We start from the raw sequence: 18,108 nt of genomic DNA, 5'->3' as shown, positions 1-18,108 counted from the left end.
CTTAGCTACTAGACCACCAGGAAAGTTCTAGGAGTTTCTTTTTATGTATTCTTGTTAGGTCTCTTTCAAGTTGGAGGACTTCCTTCAATTGTCCAGTGCTCCTTGACTGGCTGTGAATAGTTAGGAGTAAGAAATTAATATATTGATTAGAAACCCTTTGTCAGCATACAAGTAGGTCAAACGGTATCACTTTAAACATGTCCCATCCATTTCACTGATCACCCTTCCTAACCTTCTGTATTTTTAAGACTTCTGTTTCAGGCTCTTCACTTCTCAGAGAAGCACACTTTGATCTCACTTAGGAGGGCGTAAGTCCAGCTGCCTGCATTTAGGGGACTAAGTGGAAGAGGGAGCAGGAGGTCTCACTAATTGGGATGAAGAATTTCACTTCGTCCCCTTTCAGCTTGCCTGGAGTCTGAAATCCCAAGTTCCATTAGTTCAGCCTCTAATCATCTGCCAGGACCAAGAAGATGTTTCACTCTAACCATGCTCCCAAGTGCAGGAGGTGATCAAGCAATCCTGCTCTCAACTCTACCTACGTCACCAGTTTCATAGACTCCCGGTGCCTCCAATTCCCAGGACTAGCTGGAATCCACAGTATGAATCAATTTGCTTCTTTAATCTCCATTGCCAGCCTAGATTCTAATTTCCTTGGTCTGGTACTTCCATTATCACTCTTCAATGTGTTTCCTGCTTCCAAAATGATGTCATTATTGTTTCCTCACTCATCTTTGACAGTTTGTGCATTAAAAAAAAAAAATCCCTCTATTGCCTTCAGGAAGAAATATGTATATTAAATCTGCCATGTTAAACCACTACTCCTTCTGTGAAACATCACCTTCTCTTTTGTGAGAAACCACTGTTTGGTGCCCTACCTGTATGGTGTTCTTCCCCAATCTTCCTCACTTCCTGACAGAGAAGGGCTCCCCCTCTCTGTTCAGCCTTTAATATGGAGGGCCCTGGGGCTTGCTCCTGGGCATCTACTCTGCTTTACATTCTCTAGATGATCTCACCTGCATCACAGTTACAATACTATCTACAGGAAAAGAGGCTTTAGCTCCCACCCTGACCTTTGCCTAATAGACTTCTCTTGTATATCTCTAGGCATTCCAAATGTAGCAGAATTCTTGATCTCCTACCCAAAACCTGCTATTCCCTAAAAAATGTTCATCTCTTAGTCTTCTGTTTCATTTACTCAAGTCAAAACCTAAGCGTCATCCTTGACTCCTTTTCCTTCACTCCAAGCATGTAAACCATCAAGACTCAGCAAGTCTACTTCCAAAATATATCCAGAATCTCTCTCTTTCTGTCTAACACTATTAGGACCATCAAAGTCATCATCTTTTATCTGGCCTCCTACAGTAGCCTCTTAATGGCTCCCCTGCTTCTCTTCCCCTCCTCCTGCTTCCCCCTCTGTCTCCTCCCCACCTACACTGTGTAATCTCTCCACAGTCACTATCTTTCAAAAGGACAGATTATGCCACGCCTTGGCTTAAAACCCTCAAAGCCTCCCACTGTACCTATCATAGCTTGGCTTAATAAGGCCTTATATAATTTTACCCTTTCCAATTTCTTTAATCTCATCTCTACTCCTACCTCCCCCCATGCTCTAGCCATATGGGCTTTTCTTAACATGACAAGCTCATGCCTATTTAAAAAATTAATAAACAGAAACCTCAATTAAAATAGAATAGGAGGTCAGAAAGGAGACATTTCATGCCCTGTGACTTGTTATTTAGCTGCTAAGTCGTGTCCGACTCTTTTGTGACCGTTTGGACTCCTCTGTCCATGGCCAGGCTCCTCCGTCCATGGTATTTTCCAGGCAAAATACTGGAGTGGGTTGCCATTTCTTCCTCCAGGGGATCATCTGACCCAGGGACCGAACCTGAGTCTCCTACACTGGCAGGCAGATTCTTTACCGCTGAGCCACCTGGGAAGCCCAGCTATAGCAGGGCCCAACAGGAAGAAGAGGGGGAGCCCTTCTCTCCCCTCCTCCAGAGGATCTTCCCAACCCAGGGATCAAAGCCAGGTCTCCCGCATTGCAGGCAGATTCTTTACTGATTTGAGCCACCAGGAAAACCCAACTGACATTTGGGGCTGGATAATTATTTATGTGTGTGTGTGTGTGTTTAGGGGGTAAGGCTGTTTTATACATTGTAGGATGTTTAGAAACCTCTCTGATCTTCACCTACTAGATGGCAGTAGCACCTCGCCAGTTGTGACAATGAGAAATGCAAATCTCCCCCTCCCTGCAGCCTCTCCCACCCCGAGACAAAATGTTCACCAGTTAAGAACTACTGTGTTAAAAGAAGTTCCACTGTGCAATGTTCACAAAAGGGTTGTCACTTAGGTCTGCTAAAGGCCTGGCATCCTAGGATCATTCAAAGTGTATGCTTTTTTTTTTTTTTTAAATCAGCTTCAGCTAGTGGGAGAGGGCCCATGGCACTGGAACAACAGTGTCAACATTTCCTAAGCAAGTGCTGCTGCTTGGGGAGGTGAAACCTAGGGGGAAATCTGATGAAAAGCATGGTTCTAATGTGTCTTCCCATAGACACTTTATTAGTTGTAAGAAACAAACAACTAAATACAGTGGAGAAAGGAGGTAAAAGCGTAACCATGTGATCAAAATTAATCTCATTTATGGAGAACACGTGAACACCATGTGTCTGCAGAGTTGATTCCCTGAGAAGAACACGATGTCACCTACGTGGCTTAACAGCCAAGAATGCAAATCACAGGGAACCATTATACAAACACAAAAATAAGAAAGTTCTCTTTTCTAAAAAGTGGCAGGGAGTACTGTATTCTTCAAAACAATCAGTATTATAAAAGAAAAAGAAAAGCTGCAAGAATTGTTCCGGACTAAAGGAGACTACATGCAACATTGCCCCTAGCTGGGTCCTGTACTGGAGAAAAGAAAATGCTGGAAAGGACATTATTAGGCCAACTGATAAAACTAGAATACAAACTAGGTTGAATACAATGTTGTGATAAAGTAAATGTATGAAGTTGATAACTGTTAGGAAATACACACTTAAGAACTGAGGGATAAAGGGCCATGATAACTGTAACTTACCCTCAAGTATTTCAGGAAAAAAAATTTATATACAATTATATAAGGAAGAAATATCAATAACCTCAGATATGCAGATGACACCACCCTTATGGCAGAAAGTGAAGAACTAAAGAGCCTCTGGATGAAAGTGAAACAGGAGAATGAAAAAGTTGGCTTAAAACTCAACATTCAGAAAACTAAGATCATGGCATCTGGTCCCATCACATCATGGCAAATAGATGGGGAAACAGTGGAAACAGTGACAGACTTTATTTTTTCGGGCTCCAAAATCACTGCAGATGGTGATTGCAGCCATGAAATTAAAAGACGCTTACTCCTTGGAAGAAAAGTTATGACCAATTTAGACAGCATATTAAAAAACAGAGACATTACTTTGCCAACAAAGGTCCGTTTAGTCAAGGCTATGGTTTATCCAGTAGTCATGTATGGATGTGGGAGTTGGACTATAAAGAAAGCTGAGCGCCGAAGAATTGATGCTTTTGAACTGTGGTGTTGGAGAAGACTCTTGAGAGTCCCTTGGACTGCAAGGAGATCTCATTAGTCCTAAAGATCAGTCCTGGGTGTTCATTGGAAGGACAAATTTTGAAGCTGAAACTCCAATACTTTGGCCACCTGATGCCAAGAGCTGACTCATTTGAAAAGATCCTGATGCTGGGAAAGATTGAGGGCGGGAGGAGAACGGGACGACAGAGGATGAGATGATTGGATGGCATCACCGACTCAATGGACATGAGTTTGGGTAAACTCCGGGAGTTGGTGATGGACAGGGAGAGGCCTGGTGTGCTGCGGTTCATGGGGTGGTAGAGTCGGACACGACTGAGCGACAGAACTGAACTGACACATAGATGGGTAGTTACATACATAAGAAAGAGATTAAGTAAATGAGAAAGCAAATGGGATAAAAGGTTAAAGATGTTTGAATCTGGGTAAAGGGTATACGTGTGCATTCCTTGCGATATTTTTGCTTGCAACTTTTTTGTTTGAAATTATTTTCAAATCAAAAAATTGGCTTTGGGAAACAATCTGATTGAAATAATCTGGCAGGTTAAGAGGCTGGCAATATTCTTAAGAGACTATTAGTGTTGTGGAAACATCACGGATCTAAAGAAATCCATGTTTAGTCCCGTGTTACTAACTTATGATCCAGAGAAAGTCACCCAAAGCCTCTCTAAGCTGAGAAAGTCACCCAAAGCCTCTCTAAGCTTCAGTTCCTCCACCTTAGAGAGCTGTTGGGATGATCAAACGAAAGAACGCGTATATAAAATTCTTTCCTGCTACATGCCACTGCAGAAGAGGAAAGTTTGTTTAACAACAGGCAGGACTAAAGCCATAACTGTCTTTTACAGCCAGCGGCTCCACCATGTCTTTTCCAAGGCCCTGAGGCCAACAGTGTTGAACAGTCTCACCTCTTCAAGGGGGCGGTGAAGGCACCACTTCCCTCTCCAGGTGGATACAGCCGCTGCCCGAGGGCGCAGGCGCCGACTCAGACCACGTGACGGCCTGGCCCTAGCCCCGCCCCCGCCCGGACGTCTTCGCGGGATCGCCCTGGAAATGCATTCTCAGAGGAACCAGCCGCCGCCAATGGGAAGCGAGCGAGTGCCACGAACAGGCCAATAAGGAGGGAGCGGTGCGGGGTTTAAACCTCAGGCGGGGCCCGATTCCTCCCGGCGTGCTGCGGAGGAACGGCTGTTGGCCTGTGGTTGATTCAAGCTCCCGGCTGGTCGGGGGCTCCAGTGCTCTCCTCCTCACTGAGCTGCTGCCTGGTGCAGAAGAAGCCATGGCGCTCCGGATCACCAGGGTGAGCTGCGGATGGTGAACAAACGCGGCTCTCGTAACTGGCTGCGCCTCCTCTCCCTGTCTCTCCTACCGGAGTTTCCCTGGCAGGAGCGGACCGGGACCGAGATTGGGGGGAAGGATGTGGAGGATGGGCGCCGGCGAGCCCCTAAAGTGGTGGGAGAGCTTGGGGGGCGGACGGTCGGAGAGAAGATGAAAAAGGGTAGTGGATAAGCGGGGGAGGGGCAGATGGAGGGTAGACGCGAAACCTTTTGTAAAAAGGTAATGGAGCACCCCTGAGCGAGCTCCCACCAACTGCGCAACCACCCACGGGAAGGTGCCTGCAACTGAAGGCTTTTTAGATTTCCTTTCAAATGTAAATTCATGGTATTTTAGGTCCGGCAGGGACTAAGCAGGCGATCCCTCAATAGGTGAAATAAAAGGTTCCGGAAGAAAATTGGCTTGTCACAGCCTTAGCGTAGCCCCTGGAACCCTGGTTTTCCCTGGGAACCCATTTACAGTTCGCTTTCCTCCTGAAAGCTTCTGTTTTGCCCCCATTTTAACCCTTGATTACTCTAACCTGGCTGAGCCAGCTCTCAAAGTGGTCTTGATTCTTACAGAACACGAAGATTAGTGCTGAAAATAAGGCGAAGATCAGTATGGCAGGGGCCAAGCGCGTGCCTGTGGCCGCTGTTGCAACATCTAAGCCCGGGCTGAGGCCCCGAACAGCTCTTGGAGACATCGGTAACAAAGTCAGTGAACAACCGCAGGCCAAACTGCCTCTGAAAAAGGTATAACTGTCTCCCTGATTCAACTACTCTGTGAGAATGCCTTCCAGCTGTGACCCGTGATGGAGAAACATTCCATTCTCTCCTTTTCATCCACAGGAAGCAAAAACTTTAGCTTCTGGAAAAGTTACTGCTAAAAAAGTACCAAAACCTCTGGAAAAGGCTCCTGTACCTGTGCCGGAGCCCCAGCCGGAGCCAGAGCCGGAACCCGAGCATGTTAAGGAAGACAAACTTTCCCCCGAGCCTATTTTGGTAAACTTGACTCTACTATTTGAGAACCTGTTGTTTCTTTTCCTTCATTTTACTAATGGATGGCACAGTATTTGAATAAATATAAATAATAGTAATAGTTACAGAGTGCTTAGGAGGTAGGCTCTGCTAAACACTTTGCATGAATTAGCTCACAAAATCTTACTCTCAGCACTGGTATTGTCATCTCTAGCTTTGTAGATAATGGTGTAGAGAAGTATTAAGTTTGAGCAAACAATTCATAGGGTCGTAAAAGGGTCGGACAGGACTTAGCCACTGAACAACAAACTCTCTTTTCTTTTCAAACTTTCTTTTGAGTCACTTCTCATCAGTGGCACAAAATTGGGTTCAAACACAGACTATCCGGCTTCAGAATCTGTGCTTTTAATTGTCATACTGCCCCGCCTTTGTTTACTGTATTGAGCTGCCTGGACTAAAGATTTGACTGTATTTGGGTACAAGCCATCTCTGTCTGAAATTTATTGATTGAAACAGATTGTTCTCTTGAGTCCTTTTTTTTTAAAAAAAACTCCATAACGTGGCCTTCAAACAATAAGCCTGTAACTTTGGAATTTATATAAGGATGTAAAGCAGAAAACGGAGCTCTTCAGAGTAGGCAAGAAGATGAGTTAACAGCCTCAAAACCAAGAATTTTTTTATTAAATATCAGGCATGTAAATGTATCTACTTCTGTGAGGGAGACTATACCATCTTTGAAAAGGCTGCTTTCCTGAAATTGCAATGAACTCCATTCTTAAGTTTTAATTTTTAAAACTTTATTAAAGCTGGTTGGGCAAAATAGTCATTTTGCCTAGCTCTCTATATCTAAGGGAAGTGGATATGAGGCTATGGCTTTAGTATTGACCTTGTGAACATAGCACAGAAACCTGTAGCATGCACAGTCTTTAATTGGCCATACTGAGCTTTTCATCAAAATCCCATACTGATTGTTGCCTTTGCTTTCCCACCCTCTTTTAACTGATAAGCTTTTCACCCTTCAGAACAGCTCATGCATCCACATTTAAAGCTTTCCCTAATTTTCCAAATTCCACCCTAACTCTCCTCACCCCTACTTTTGTTCCTAGAATCAATTTCTTTTACTTCATTTACTTATTTCTTCTGAATCCAAATCCCCTTGAGGACACCATAAAGCCAGTACTTAACACAAAGCTTGACTTGATGGACGTGCTCAATAACTGTTTGGACAACGGGGTAACTGGAGCTTGAAGAAAATGATTCATGATAACGAAGTCAATTAATCCTTAGTAGTCCGGATAGAACTTGTGTTCTCCTGTGCAGTGGGAAGCAGTCCCTGTTTTGAAATAAAGACTGAAAGCTAACTTGTCATTCACTTGGATTAACTTTACATGACCTTGCTAAACAACGCATTACTAATCAGCTCCCTTTGGAGGAAAGTCTAGATATGAACTTGCTTCCTCTCTGTTTTACCTGTTAGCATGCTCATGATTCTAAATTGGTTCAGTCTAAGTTGGCATCTCACTTTTCATATTATTCACTTCCTGAAGACAAATGGAATAATAGATTTGAGAAGATGAAAATAAACTGCATGTCTATCCGGCAGATAGTCTCTTGAGTTGATACCAATAATCTGTCCATTCTCAGACAGTATGCTCCTTTTTGCAATTATTTCAAAAAGTCTCTCTGTTTCCAGGTCGATACTCCCTCTCCAAGCCCCATGGAAACATCTGGCTGTGCCCCTGCAGAAGAGTATCTGTGTCAGGCTTTCTCAGATGTAATTCTTGCAGTGAGTGATGTGGATGCAGAAGACGGAGCGGATCCAAACCTTTGTAGTGAATATGTAAAAGATATCTATGCTTATCTAAGACAACTTGAGGTCAGTAGTATTAAACCATTGTTTTTTTCTAAACTGCATCTAGTTTGGAGATTTTCCATTAACAGTTTTAAGCAGGATACAAGCAGCGTTTCTTAACAGTAGATTCCACTTTGAAGTTCTTTGCAAAATGTCAAAAGTGGCACCAAATGCCAAGAAGGTGGGATTTGGGGGCGGGGGGGGGGGTTTGGTGAAAGTCCTAACTGTTGGACTGCCAGGGAATTCCCAATGACAGCTTTATTTGCCATTTTGAACAGGGGAAATTCAAAGTGAAAGATATTACCATGGCTTTTCTAAAGGAAATTCCACAGATTGAAAGATATTTTATATCCATCACAATTAGGAGTGTTCAGTTCAGTTCAGTCGCTCAGTCATGTCCGACTCTTTGTGCCCCTGTGGACTGAAGCATGCCAGGCCTTCATGTCCATCACCAACTCCCGAAGTTTACCCAAACTCATGTCCATTGAGTCAGTGATGCCATCCAACCATCTCCTCCTCTGTCGTCCCCTTCTCTCGCCCTCAATCTTTCTCAGCATCAGGGTCTTTTCCAGAGAGTCAGTTCTTCGCATCAGGTGGCCAAAGTATTGGAGTTTCAGCTTCAGCATCAGTCCTTCCAATGAATATTCAGGACTGATCTCCTTTAGGATGGACTGGTTGGATCTCCTTGCAGTCCAAGGGACTCCCAAGAGTCTTCTCCAACACCACAGTTCAAAAGCATCAGTTTTCTTTATAGTCCAACTCTCACATCCATACATGACTACTGGATAAATCATAGCTTTGACTAGACAGACCTTTGTTGGCAAAGTAATGTCTCTGGTTTTTAATATGCTATCTAAGTTGGTCACAACTTTCCTTCCAAGGAGTAAATGTCTTTTAATTTCATGGCTGCAGTCACCATCTGCAGTGATTTTGGAGCCTAGAAAAATAGTCTGTCACTGTTTCCATAGTTTCCCCATCTATTTGCCATGAAGTGATGGGACCAGATGCCATGATCTTAGTTTTCTGAATGTTGAGCTTTAAGCCAGCTTTTTCACTCTCCTGTTTCACTTTCATCCAGAGGCTCTTTAATTCTTCACTTTGTGCCGAAAGAGTGGTGTCATCTGTATATCTGAGGTAATTGATATTTCTCCCCGCAATCTTGATTCCACCTTGTGCTTCCTCCAGCCCAGCGTTTCTCATGATGTACTCTGCACATAAGTTAAATAAGCAGGGTGACAATATATAGCCTTGACGTACTCCTTTTCCTATTTGGAAAAGGAGTTGTTGTTGTTCCTGTTGTTCCATGTCCAGTTCTAACTTGTTTCTTGACCTGCATACAGGTTTCTCAGGAGGCAGGTCAGGTGGTCTGGTATTCCCATCTCTTTCAGAATTTTCCACAGTTTATTGTGATCCACATAGTCAATACAGCAGAAGTTGATGTTTTTCTGGAGCTATCTTTTTCTATGATTCAGCAGATGTTGGCAATTTGATCTCTAGTTCCTCTGCCTTTCCTAAATCCAGCTTGAACATCGGGAAGTTCTCTGTTCATGTACTGGTGTAGCCTTGCTTTTGGACAATTTTTAGCATTACTTTGCTAGTGTGTGAGATGAGTGCAATTATGCAGTAGTTTGAACATTCTTTGGGATTGGAATGAAAACTGACCTTTTCCAGTCCTGTGGCCACTGCTGAGTTTTCCAAATTTGCTTGCGTATTGAGTGAAGCACTTTCACAGCATCATCTTTTAGGATTTGAAATAGCTCAACTGGAATTCCATCACCTCCACTAGTTTTGTTCATAGTGATGCTCCCTAAGACCCATTTAACTTCACATTCCAGGATGTCTGGCTCTAGGTGAGTGATCACACCATCGTGTGAAGATCTGGGTCCTGAAGATCTTTTTTGTACAGTTCTTTGTATTCTTGCCACCTCTTCTTAATATCTTCTGCTTCTGTTAGGTTCATACCATTTCTGTCCTTTATTGTGCCTATCTTTGCATGAAATGTTCCCTTGGTATCTCTAATTTTCTTGAAGAGATCTCTAGTCGTTCCCATCTGTTGTTTTCCTCTATTTCTTTGCATTGATGGCTGAGGAAAGGCTTTCTTATCTCTTCTTACTATTCTTTGGAATTCTGCATTCAAGTGGATATATCTTTCCTTTTCTCCTTTGCCTTTCGCTTCTCTTCTTTTCACAGTTATTTGTAAGGCTTCCTCAGACAACCATTTTGCGTTTTTTGCATGTCTTTTCCATGGGGATGGTCTTGATCCTTGTCTCCTGTACAATGTCACGAACCTCCGTCCATAGTTCTTCAGGCACTCTATCAAATCTAATCCCTTGAATCTATTTGTCACTTCCACTGTATAATCGTAATGAATTTGATTTAGGTCATACCTAATGGTCTAGTGGTTTTCTCTACTTTCTTCAGTTTAAGTCTGAATTTGGCAATAAGGAGTTCATGATCTGAGCCACAGTCAGCTCCCAGTTTGTTTTTGCTGACTGTATAGAGCTTCTCCATCTTTGGCTGCAAAGAATATAATCAGTCTGAATTCATTATTGACCATCTGGTGATGTTCACGTGTAGAGGAGAAGTAATGGAGAAGGCTAATTATCCTTTGCTAGTTTTGTTTTGGTTCAGATAACTAGTCTATTTTAATTTTATGGGCACAATGATAGTGTTTCTCTCAAGAAGGCAGGTCAGTAATCTTAAAAATCAAATTTGTGCACTGCCTTGAGTCAAGTGTCTGATGTTAATTTTGCATAGTCTTACTCTGGACTCCATCTTATTTATTTCATTACTCTTACTTCCCTTTCTCATAATTAATTCTTCCTTACTTTTAAATGGCTTTATTTTGTTCATACATTTATAAGCCACCATGAATCATTAAATGGCTTATAAACACACTTTGTTTTACTTTGGTATCTCATTGTAAATTCTAACAGCATTCTTTAATCGCTAGGCTCTCCAACGAAAACTGATAAGTGCTACTGGTTTGTATTAACTGGAACCTTCAGTTCACCTCTGTGCTCATATCATAGGGTTGGTTATAAATTATATGTAAATTATATATCATAGTGTTGTGTATGGAGAAGGTGGTAAAAAACCATAGCCCAAACAAGGCATTTTGGGTCAGTGTGGCTTATGAACATGTGATATCTGGGACATTGTTTTTGTCCAATAAGAATATACTCAAAACTAAAAGTTTTGGTCTTCTTCCATTTCATCTCATTTCTGAAACTTTCTATTGGTGTCCTTTGTCCTTTCCCCCAAACAAGGAGGCATTCTGTACGTTAACAACATAAGCAATACAGTTAGCAAATTTACTCAGTTGCTTGTTTATAATGCATTCTATTGTAGTGGCATCATTAATATCTTCAGCAGGCTGTTGCCTGGTTATTTTGGGTATCTCCATCTTCTACAGGATTGTCCTGTAAGACTTTCGCCAGAACCAGCCTTCTCTGAATTTTTTCTCCTTTGTTTTTGTTTTTTATTTATTTGGCTGCTGCTAAGTCGCTTCAGTCGTGTCCAACTCTGTGCAACCCCATAGACGGCAGCCCACCAGGCTTCCTTGTCCCTGGGATTCTCCAGGCAAGAACACTGGAGTGGGTTGCCATTTCCTTCTCCAATGCATGAAAGTAAAAAGTGAAAGTGAAGTCGCTCAGTCGTGTCCGACTCTCAGCGACCCCATGGACCGCAGCCAACCAGGCTCCTCCGTCCATGGATTTTCCAGGCAAGAGTACTGGAGTGGGGTGACTAGGTCTTATTTATAGTGCTCAAGACCTAGTTTCCTGACCAGGGATCAAACCCAGGCCCCCTGCATTGGAAGCAGAGTCCCACCCTTTCGACCACCATGGAAGTCCCTTCTCCCTTGTTTTTAAAGTTAGTGGTCTAACTTAGCAGATGTGTGTGCTGGATTTTGATGGTTAACTTTTCTTACCCATGCTGTTTGGGGGGTTAAACCTTGAAGCACGTGTGGTAGCATATTAGTTCCAGCTGATCTGGGAGCTGCTACTATTATTTTCTCTTAACTCCGTGAAGCTCAGGGGCTTCCCAGGTGGTGCAATGGTAAAGAATCTGCCTGCCAATGCAGGAGGCACAAGAGATGCAGGTTCGATCCCTAGGTCGGGAGGATCCCCTGCACTAGGAAATGGCAACCTGCTCCAGTATTCTTGGCTAGAAGATCCCATGGACAGAGGACCCTGGTGAGTTATAGTCCGTGGGGTTGCAAAGAGTCTGACACAACTGAGCACACACACATAAAGCTCAAGGTTCTGGGTTTGGAGTCTTAAAAAGATCTGAGGTGATAGTACGGTATCTTTATTTGTGAAGGAGGGACAGGATGTGGGCCAGTAGTAGTGATGGTGAATTGGGTATAGTAAGATTTGCCAACATGAAAACCTGTCACACTGTCCTGTTTGACATGTGCTTTCTTTGTTTCTCGGTGATGGAGCTGTTTGCAATGACCAAATGATAATAGAGCTTAGAGCTATTAAAGATTTTAAATGTTCCAGAGCTGTTCTGAGGTGACCAGTTATTTCTGGTCGAAATGTAACGTGGACTCTTACTTCTTAGGATAATCAGCATTTCTTTTGCAGGAAGAGCAAGCAGTCAAACCAAAATACCTAATGGGTCGTGAAGTCACTGGAAACATGAGAGCCATCCTCATTGACTGGCTAGTGCAAGTTCAAATAAAATTCAGATTACTGCAGGAGACCATGTACATGACTGTTTCCATAATTGATCGGTTCATGCAGGTGAGTGTAATTCAGCAGTTGAGGGTTCTTCCTCTCAGGGTCCTCTCTGAATCATAAGAAACAGACCTTTTCAGCTAAAATCTGTCTTGAGGCATGGGGTGTCTTTGAGATTTTGTTGTGGGAATGTGTCTTTCCTATCTCTCCTTCACAGTTCTGTGCTTCCTTTTTCAAATACCGATAACTTATTCATTGACTTGATATTCCCACTGTAGGATACCTATGTGCCCAAGAAGATGCTGCAGCTGGTTGGAGTCACTGCCATGTTTGTTGCAAGCAAATATGAGGAAATGTACCCTCCAGAAATCGGTGACTTTGCCTTTGTGACTGACAACACCTACACCAAGTTTCAAATCAGACAGATGGAAATGAAGATTCTAAGAGCTTTAAATTTTAGTCTGGGTCGCCCTCTACCCCTGCATTTCCTTCGGAGAGCATCTAAGATTGGAGAGGTACAGGTTTCTTGAAACGTCTGGTATGGTACATTAGGGAATACTGCTGGCCATTGAGATCTAATTCAAGTGCATTATATTTATACCTAACTGCCTGAAGAAGGCATAAAGGTAGTCTTTATTTCCAGTCGGTCTGTGTGTTAATATTATTATTAAAGCCTTTCATGGGCAATTGCATTTGAAAATTTATAGGCAAACAATTGTAGGTACAGTGATGGGCATACTAATTACTGCCAGTGCAGAATTCTCTGACAGAACCTGTGGGTTTTATTCCAGGTTGATGTTGAGCTACATACTCTGGCCAAATATTTGATGGAACTAACTATGCTGGACTACGATATGGTGCACTTTCCTCCTTCTCAGATTGCAGCGGGAGCTTTTTGCTTAGCACTGAAAGTTCTTGATAATGGTGAATGGGTAAGCTCTGTCCCACAAACTGAGATTATCCTGAGCTTTGAAATTTCACTATTTGCTCAGGATAGAGCTGTTGTCATTAAAGGACAATTCATATAGCTCCTACATATGGCATCTTCTGAAGCAATGATTAGAATATCTTGTGATATTTTCTTAGAATGCTTCCATTTCATTGCCTAATCTCATCTTGCTATACCCCTTTGAGAAAGGCAGAGCAGCTGCTGCTGTTTATAGAGAGAGTAGCTCAAGCAGGTCAAATAACATACCAGAAGTTCATTCATATTCGTTGAGTCAATGAGTATTTCTCTTATATGTCATTTGATAATACTATAGGCCCTAGCAATAGAGTTGTAAATGAGAAAGTCAGCTCCATAACTTGGTCTAGCTTTGGGGTGGAAAATTCGGCAATTACAAAAGTGTAATTAAGTTTGAGCACAGGATCCTAGAGAAGCCACAAAAGAGGAGTAATTGGGGAAGAAAGGGTCTTAAGCTTGTCTTAAATTTCAATTATAATCATATAGAGTATCTACTTCCCTACCTACTTTTGAAGAACATCTAGAAATTTTATGAAAACCCTTGGTGATGAGCATTTTCAACATTAACTTTTGTTTTCTTAGACACCAACTCTACAGCATTACCTGTCATATACTGAAGAATCCCTTCTTGTTGTTATGCAACACCTGGCAAAGAATGTGGTCATGGTGAACCGTGGGCTCACAAAGCACATGGTGAGTCAATCAGGGGTACTATAGGGTGTCGGGGAAAGTGGAAATCATTGAGACTTTATGCCTGCCTGTAAATTCATAGCCTACTTTTTTAAGGAATTGATTTTTAACTGAATATCTGTATCATTGATTCTTATGTTTTCCTCTTTTCCATCATTAACTTCTGTACTTTTCTCTTCCAGACTATCAAGAACAAGTATGCCACATCTAAGCATGCTAAGATCAGCACTCTAGCACAGCTGAATTCTGCACTAGTTCAAGATTTAGCCAAGGCTGTGGCAAAGGTGTAACTTGTGAACTTTGGAATACTACCTGCAAATAAAATTGGCACCATGTGCCATCTGTACATATTATATGTTACATTTATTTACTTTTAATAAAGTTGAAGTTCTTTTTACTTATCCTTTAACTATTTGAATGTGGCTACTTTGCGCTTGAGGATAAAAGTTGTTTTAAAGGTATGGTGGGGATTGCTTAAAAACAGTTTTCAGTTACCTGGGGACCCAACTAATACATACAATTGGTTCTTCTTGGTTTTTTTTTATATGCCTGGCTTTACTTATGATGATTTACTAAGCTCTTGAAGGCACTTAAAATCTAGATGTACTTTACATGTCATACTGTATGTAAGCCCAAGTCACCTTAAGAAATTCTGCTGCCTAGTTCTACATAAGGAAAAGTCTACCATTTCATTCCTAGTCCTCCTGATTCCTATTTACTCTGGTGGTTGCTACCATAATTCTAAGTAATCTCCTAGTACCACTTTCTTAAATTATCAACTTTAGCTAGTATCAGCATTTTCACTTGGAAAAATAAGAATTTTAATTTATATTCAAAGCCTAGTTTTTGTTCATTAGTTAAGAAAATAAAACACTCCTTAAATATGAAAGTATCTTAAAAACTTTATTTACCCACCTGTTCTTACTGTCCTGTCTCAGTCGCATGTGAAGGATATAAGGAGTTAGGAGTGTATCGATCCATGAATATGTGCATAGACCTGTGTATGTAGTATTATGGGATGTATTAAAAATGGGGTCATTTTGTATACTTGGCAATTCATTTCAACATGGACAGGCCTTACCTGTATTTGGGCATTACAGTCCATTGTATGGATATGTTATAATGTATTTAACCGTCCCTCTGTTTACATTCAGATTGCTTTTTCTCTTTGTTCCTATAGACAATTCTGTTTAAATGTCATTATATCCCATACTTTCCTTTATGTACATTGACTGAGTTCTCCAAAGAATGTGTGTTCTAAGTTCTGGCCGGTGTAGCCAGCTGACGTTCTCAATGTCATCAGCAATAAATGTACAAAAGTTCTGGTTTTCTCAGCATCTGTGCCTGAACTGAAGCTAATCATTCACTTTAGTTTCTGTGACTTTTTTTGTGGCAAAAAATACCCTATTTTGTTTACTGTCTTAACTTATACTTTTCATGACTAGTTGAATCAATTTTTGTTGTCGTTAACAATTTGTAAAAGCTTTCCCACTTTGTCATTTGCCCTGAATCTGATTATGCTGTTTTTTCCTTGCAGACAGTTTTAAACTTGGGTCTTACTAGATATATATTTTTTGTAGTTGCTTTTAGATTTTCAGTGTTAAGTTCAATTCCATCCCCAAACCATTAATATCTCTTAAATTTCTAAATTTTTCCTGTTAGGTGTGTAAGCCCTCAGTTAAACTTTTTGTATGTGGTATGAGGTAGGACTCTTAACTTGCAGATGGATACCCATTTGTGCCAGTACCATATGTTTAAACCCCCCCCTTGGACAGTTGAAACACTAGTTTATTGTTCCCTGATCTACTTTTTCCCTGTGATTAATATAGTTTTACATTAAGTTTATCTGGAAAGATGAGGCTACCACTATTTTTCAAATATTTGTGGGGAAAATTTCAAAGAGGAACTTTGCAGTTACTGATAAGCGCTTTTAAATTTTGACTGAATGTTGTATACATACATATGTGTTAGCTCTGGATAGACTGACATTGTCTTCCATTCAGAAACTTCTCCAGTAAGGCTTGTTGCATGCCCTTCACTGCAGTGTTAGAATTTAATTATGTAATTGCTACACTTTTCTTGTCAAGTTAATTGCTGGGTTTAGGCTCTGTTACCCACCCCTATTTTTTATTGCTTTGTGTATTTTTTCTTACCTAGTTGATAGTTTCCTTCATTTTAGTGGTTTTCTAGGTTTTAAATCCCCAAAATTTATTTTTTCAACTACATGGTTTTTAGGTTATTGTTTTAGAATCTCCAAAATAACATTGTGAATCGGTAGATCGCTGTCTTATTCCTGGATTGTACATCTCCTCAGTATTTTTACCATCTAATATTTTTGCTGTTAGTCTGTAAGTGGTCTTTATATTTTAGGTATTTTTCTCTTACTGTTGAGAAAGGCTGTGGAATTTTATTTACTCTTTCAGCTTTTGATAACTTTTAAAAATATTACATTAATTTGAGGTTAATGAATTCTTGCTTACGATATACAGATTTAATCTGCTAGTATTTCATTTAGGAAGTTTTGCGTTTTGTGGGTAATTGGCTCAGTTTTTGTAACCATTTTCTAATTTTTATCTCATCTACCAGCTTTAAGGTGGATTAAAGAGGTTTTCATATTCAAGTGTTATAATTTGAAATCTTTATTCATTTGTTGAAAACTAGCTAAATCAATATGTAAAGTCACCTGGCCTGTGCTTATAGTGGTAGCTTTCTATGGTTTGGTGTTTTTTAATGAATTCCCCTCCTGTATCACCACCACTTTAAAAGAAAATCATCCATTCTAGATTTTAATTATAGCTGTAGAGGTATAGGATATTAGTTAACCTCTTCTGTATTATAGTTATATCTTCTTAGTTCTGATGTTGAATACTTGTGTTTTCTAATCATGCTTGCCTAGAGGGTATTATTGGTGTTTTGAAAGAATCAGTTTTTGGTGTTATCATTTCTACCACCTCTGGTAGTTTTAGCTACCAAATGTTAATTCTCACCGTCTGCTTTTCTCAGTTATTTTCTAGTTAAATACTCAATGTATTTTTAGTAATAAAAGCCTTTGTATATACATTTTCCTCTGAGATAACTCATTTGTAAAGTTCTCTTTTTCATCAATATGGTTTTTAGAATTTCTTTTGTAATCCTTTTTGATCTGGAGATTATTTTACTGCTTATTTTCTTAAGTTTATTGTTTTTTGTCAGACACCTATATGTTGGTGTTTTCTTATTTCATTGGAGAAGTCCATGTAGTCGTGTCCAGCTCTTTGTGACCCCATGGACTGTACCCCGCCAGGCTCCTCTGTCCATGGGATTCTCCAGGCAAGAATACTGCAGTGGGTTGCATTGCCCTTCTCCAGGGGATCTTTCTGAACCAGGGATCTGAACCCATGTTTCCTGTGTCTCCTGCATTGCAGGCAGATTCTTTACCGTTGAGCCACCCAGAGATGGTCTGTAAAAAGCCTTTTGAAACTTCTATGCGGATTAAGTACATGATTAACTTATGTAGATAGTCCATGGACAAAAGAAAGGGTTTTATTTCCTAACAGACACAGTTTTAGTGATTGAGGATGATATTCCCTTAAAATACTTCCATCGTGTCTAATGTCCTAAGAATTAGGATCCTCCAGAGCTGCAATCTTTTTGTCACACTAAAAAAGTTAACTATTTGGCTGTACCTGGTCTTAGTTGCAGCATGTGGGCTCTTAGTTCCCTAACCAGGGATCAACCCTGGGCCCCTTGCATTGGGAGCAGAGTGTTAACCACTGGACCACCAGGGAATTCCCCATTTCAATTTTTTTTTTTTTTTAATTTATTGTTATAATCCACCACTGCAGTGGTTCTTAAAGTGTCATCCTCAACCAGCAACAGCAATATCACTTGGGGACATGAAGTGCAAATCAGAATCAGTAACGTGGAGAGGCACCTAGCTATCTGTTTTAACCAGTCCTTTCCATGATCCTCATGTATGCTCTTGAGGAAAAGCATTGTATAACCTTTGGCCCAAATTTGGCCTGTGGACTCCTGATGGGCAGCTGCTTAAAAGGATGAGGTTGATGTGAGATACC

General features: G+C 41.0%; 1 protein-coding gene across 1 annotated transcript; it reads left to right on the top strand.

The window, feature by feature from the left end:
* The first annotated feature begins 4,779 nt into the window (after positions 1 to 4,779).
* On the top strand, positions 4,780 to 14,454 carry CCNB1 (cyclin B1). Its single transcript, NM_001045872.1, is given in 9 exon segments — positions 4,780 to 4,874; positions 5,470 to 5,640; positions 5,737 to 5,889; positions 7,559 to 7,741; positions 12,307 to 12,465; positions 12,678 to 12,914; positions 13,191 to 13,331; positions 13,946 to 14,056; positions 14,236 to 14,454. Coding segments are annotated over 9 exon segments (1,284 nt in total). The 5' UTR covers positions 4,780 to 4,853; the 3' UTR covers positions 14,344 to 14,454.
* Positions 14,455 to 18,108: the final 3,654 nt, after the last annotated feature.

This window comes from Bos taurus, chromosome 20 (assembly GCF_002263795.3).
Source record: "Bos taurus isolate L1 Dominette 01449 registration number 42190680 breed Hereford chromosome 20, ARS-UCD2.0, whole genome shotgun sequence".
NCBI lineage: Eukaryota > Metazoa > Chordata > Mammalia > Artiodactyla > Bovidae > Bos > Bos taurus.
The sequence above is the reverse complement of the archived record's forward strand: the minus strand, read 5'-3'. Positions and strand labels throughout refer to the sequence as shown.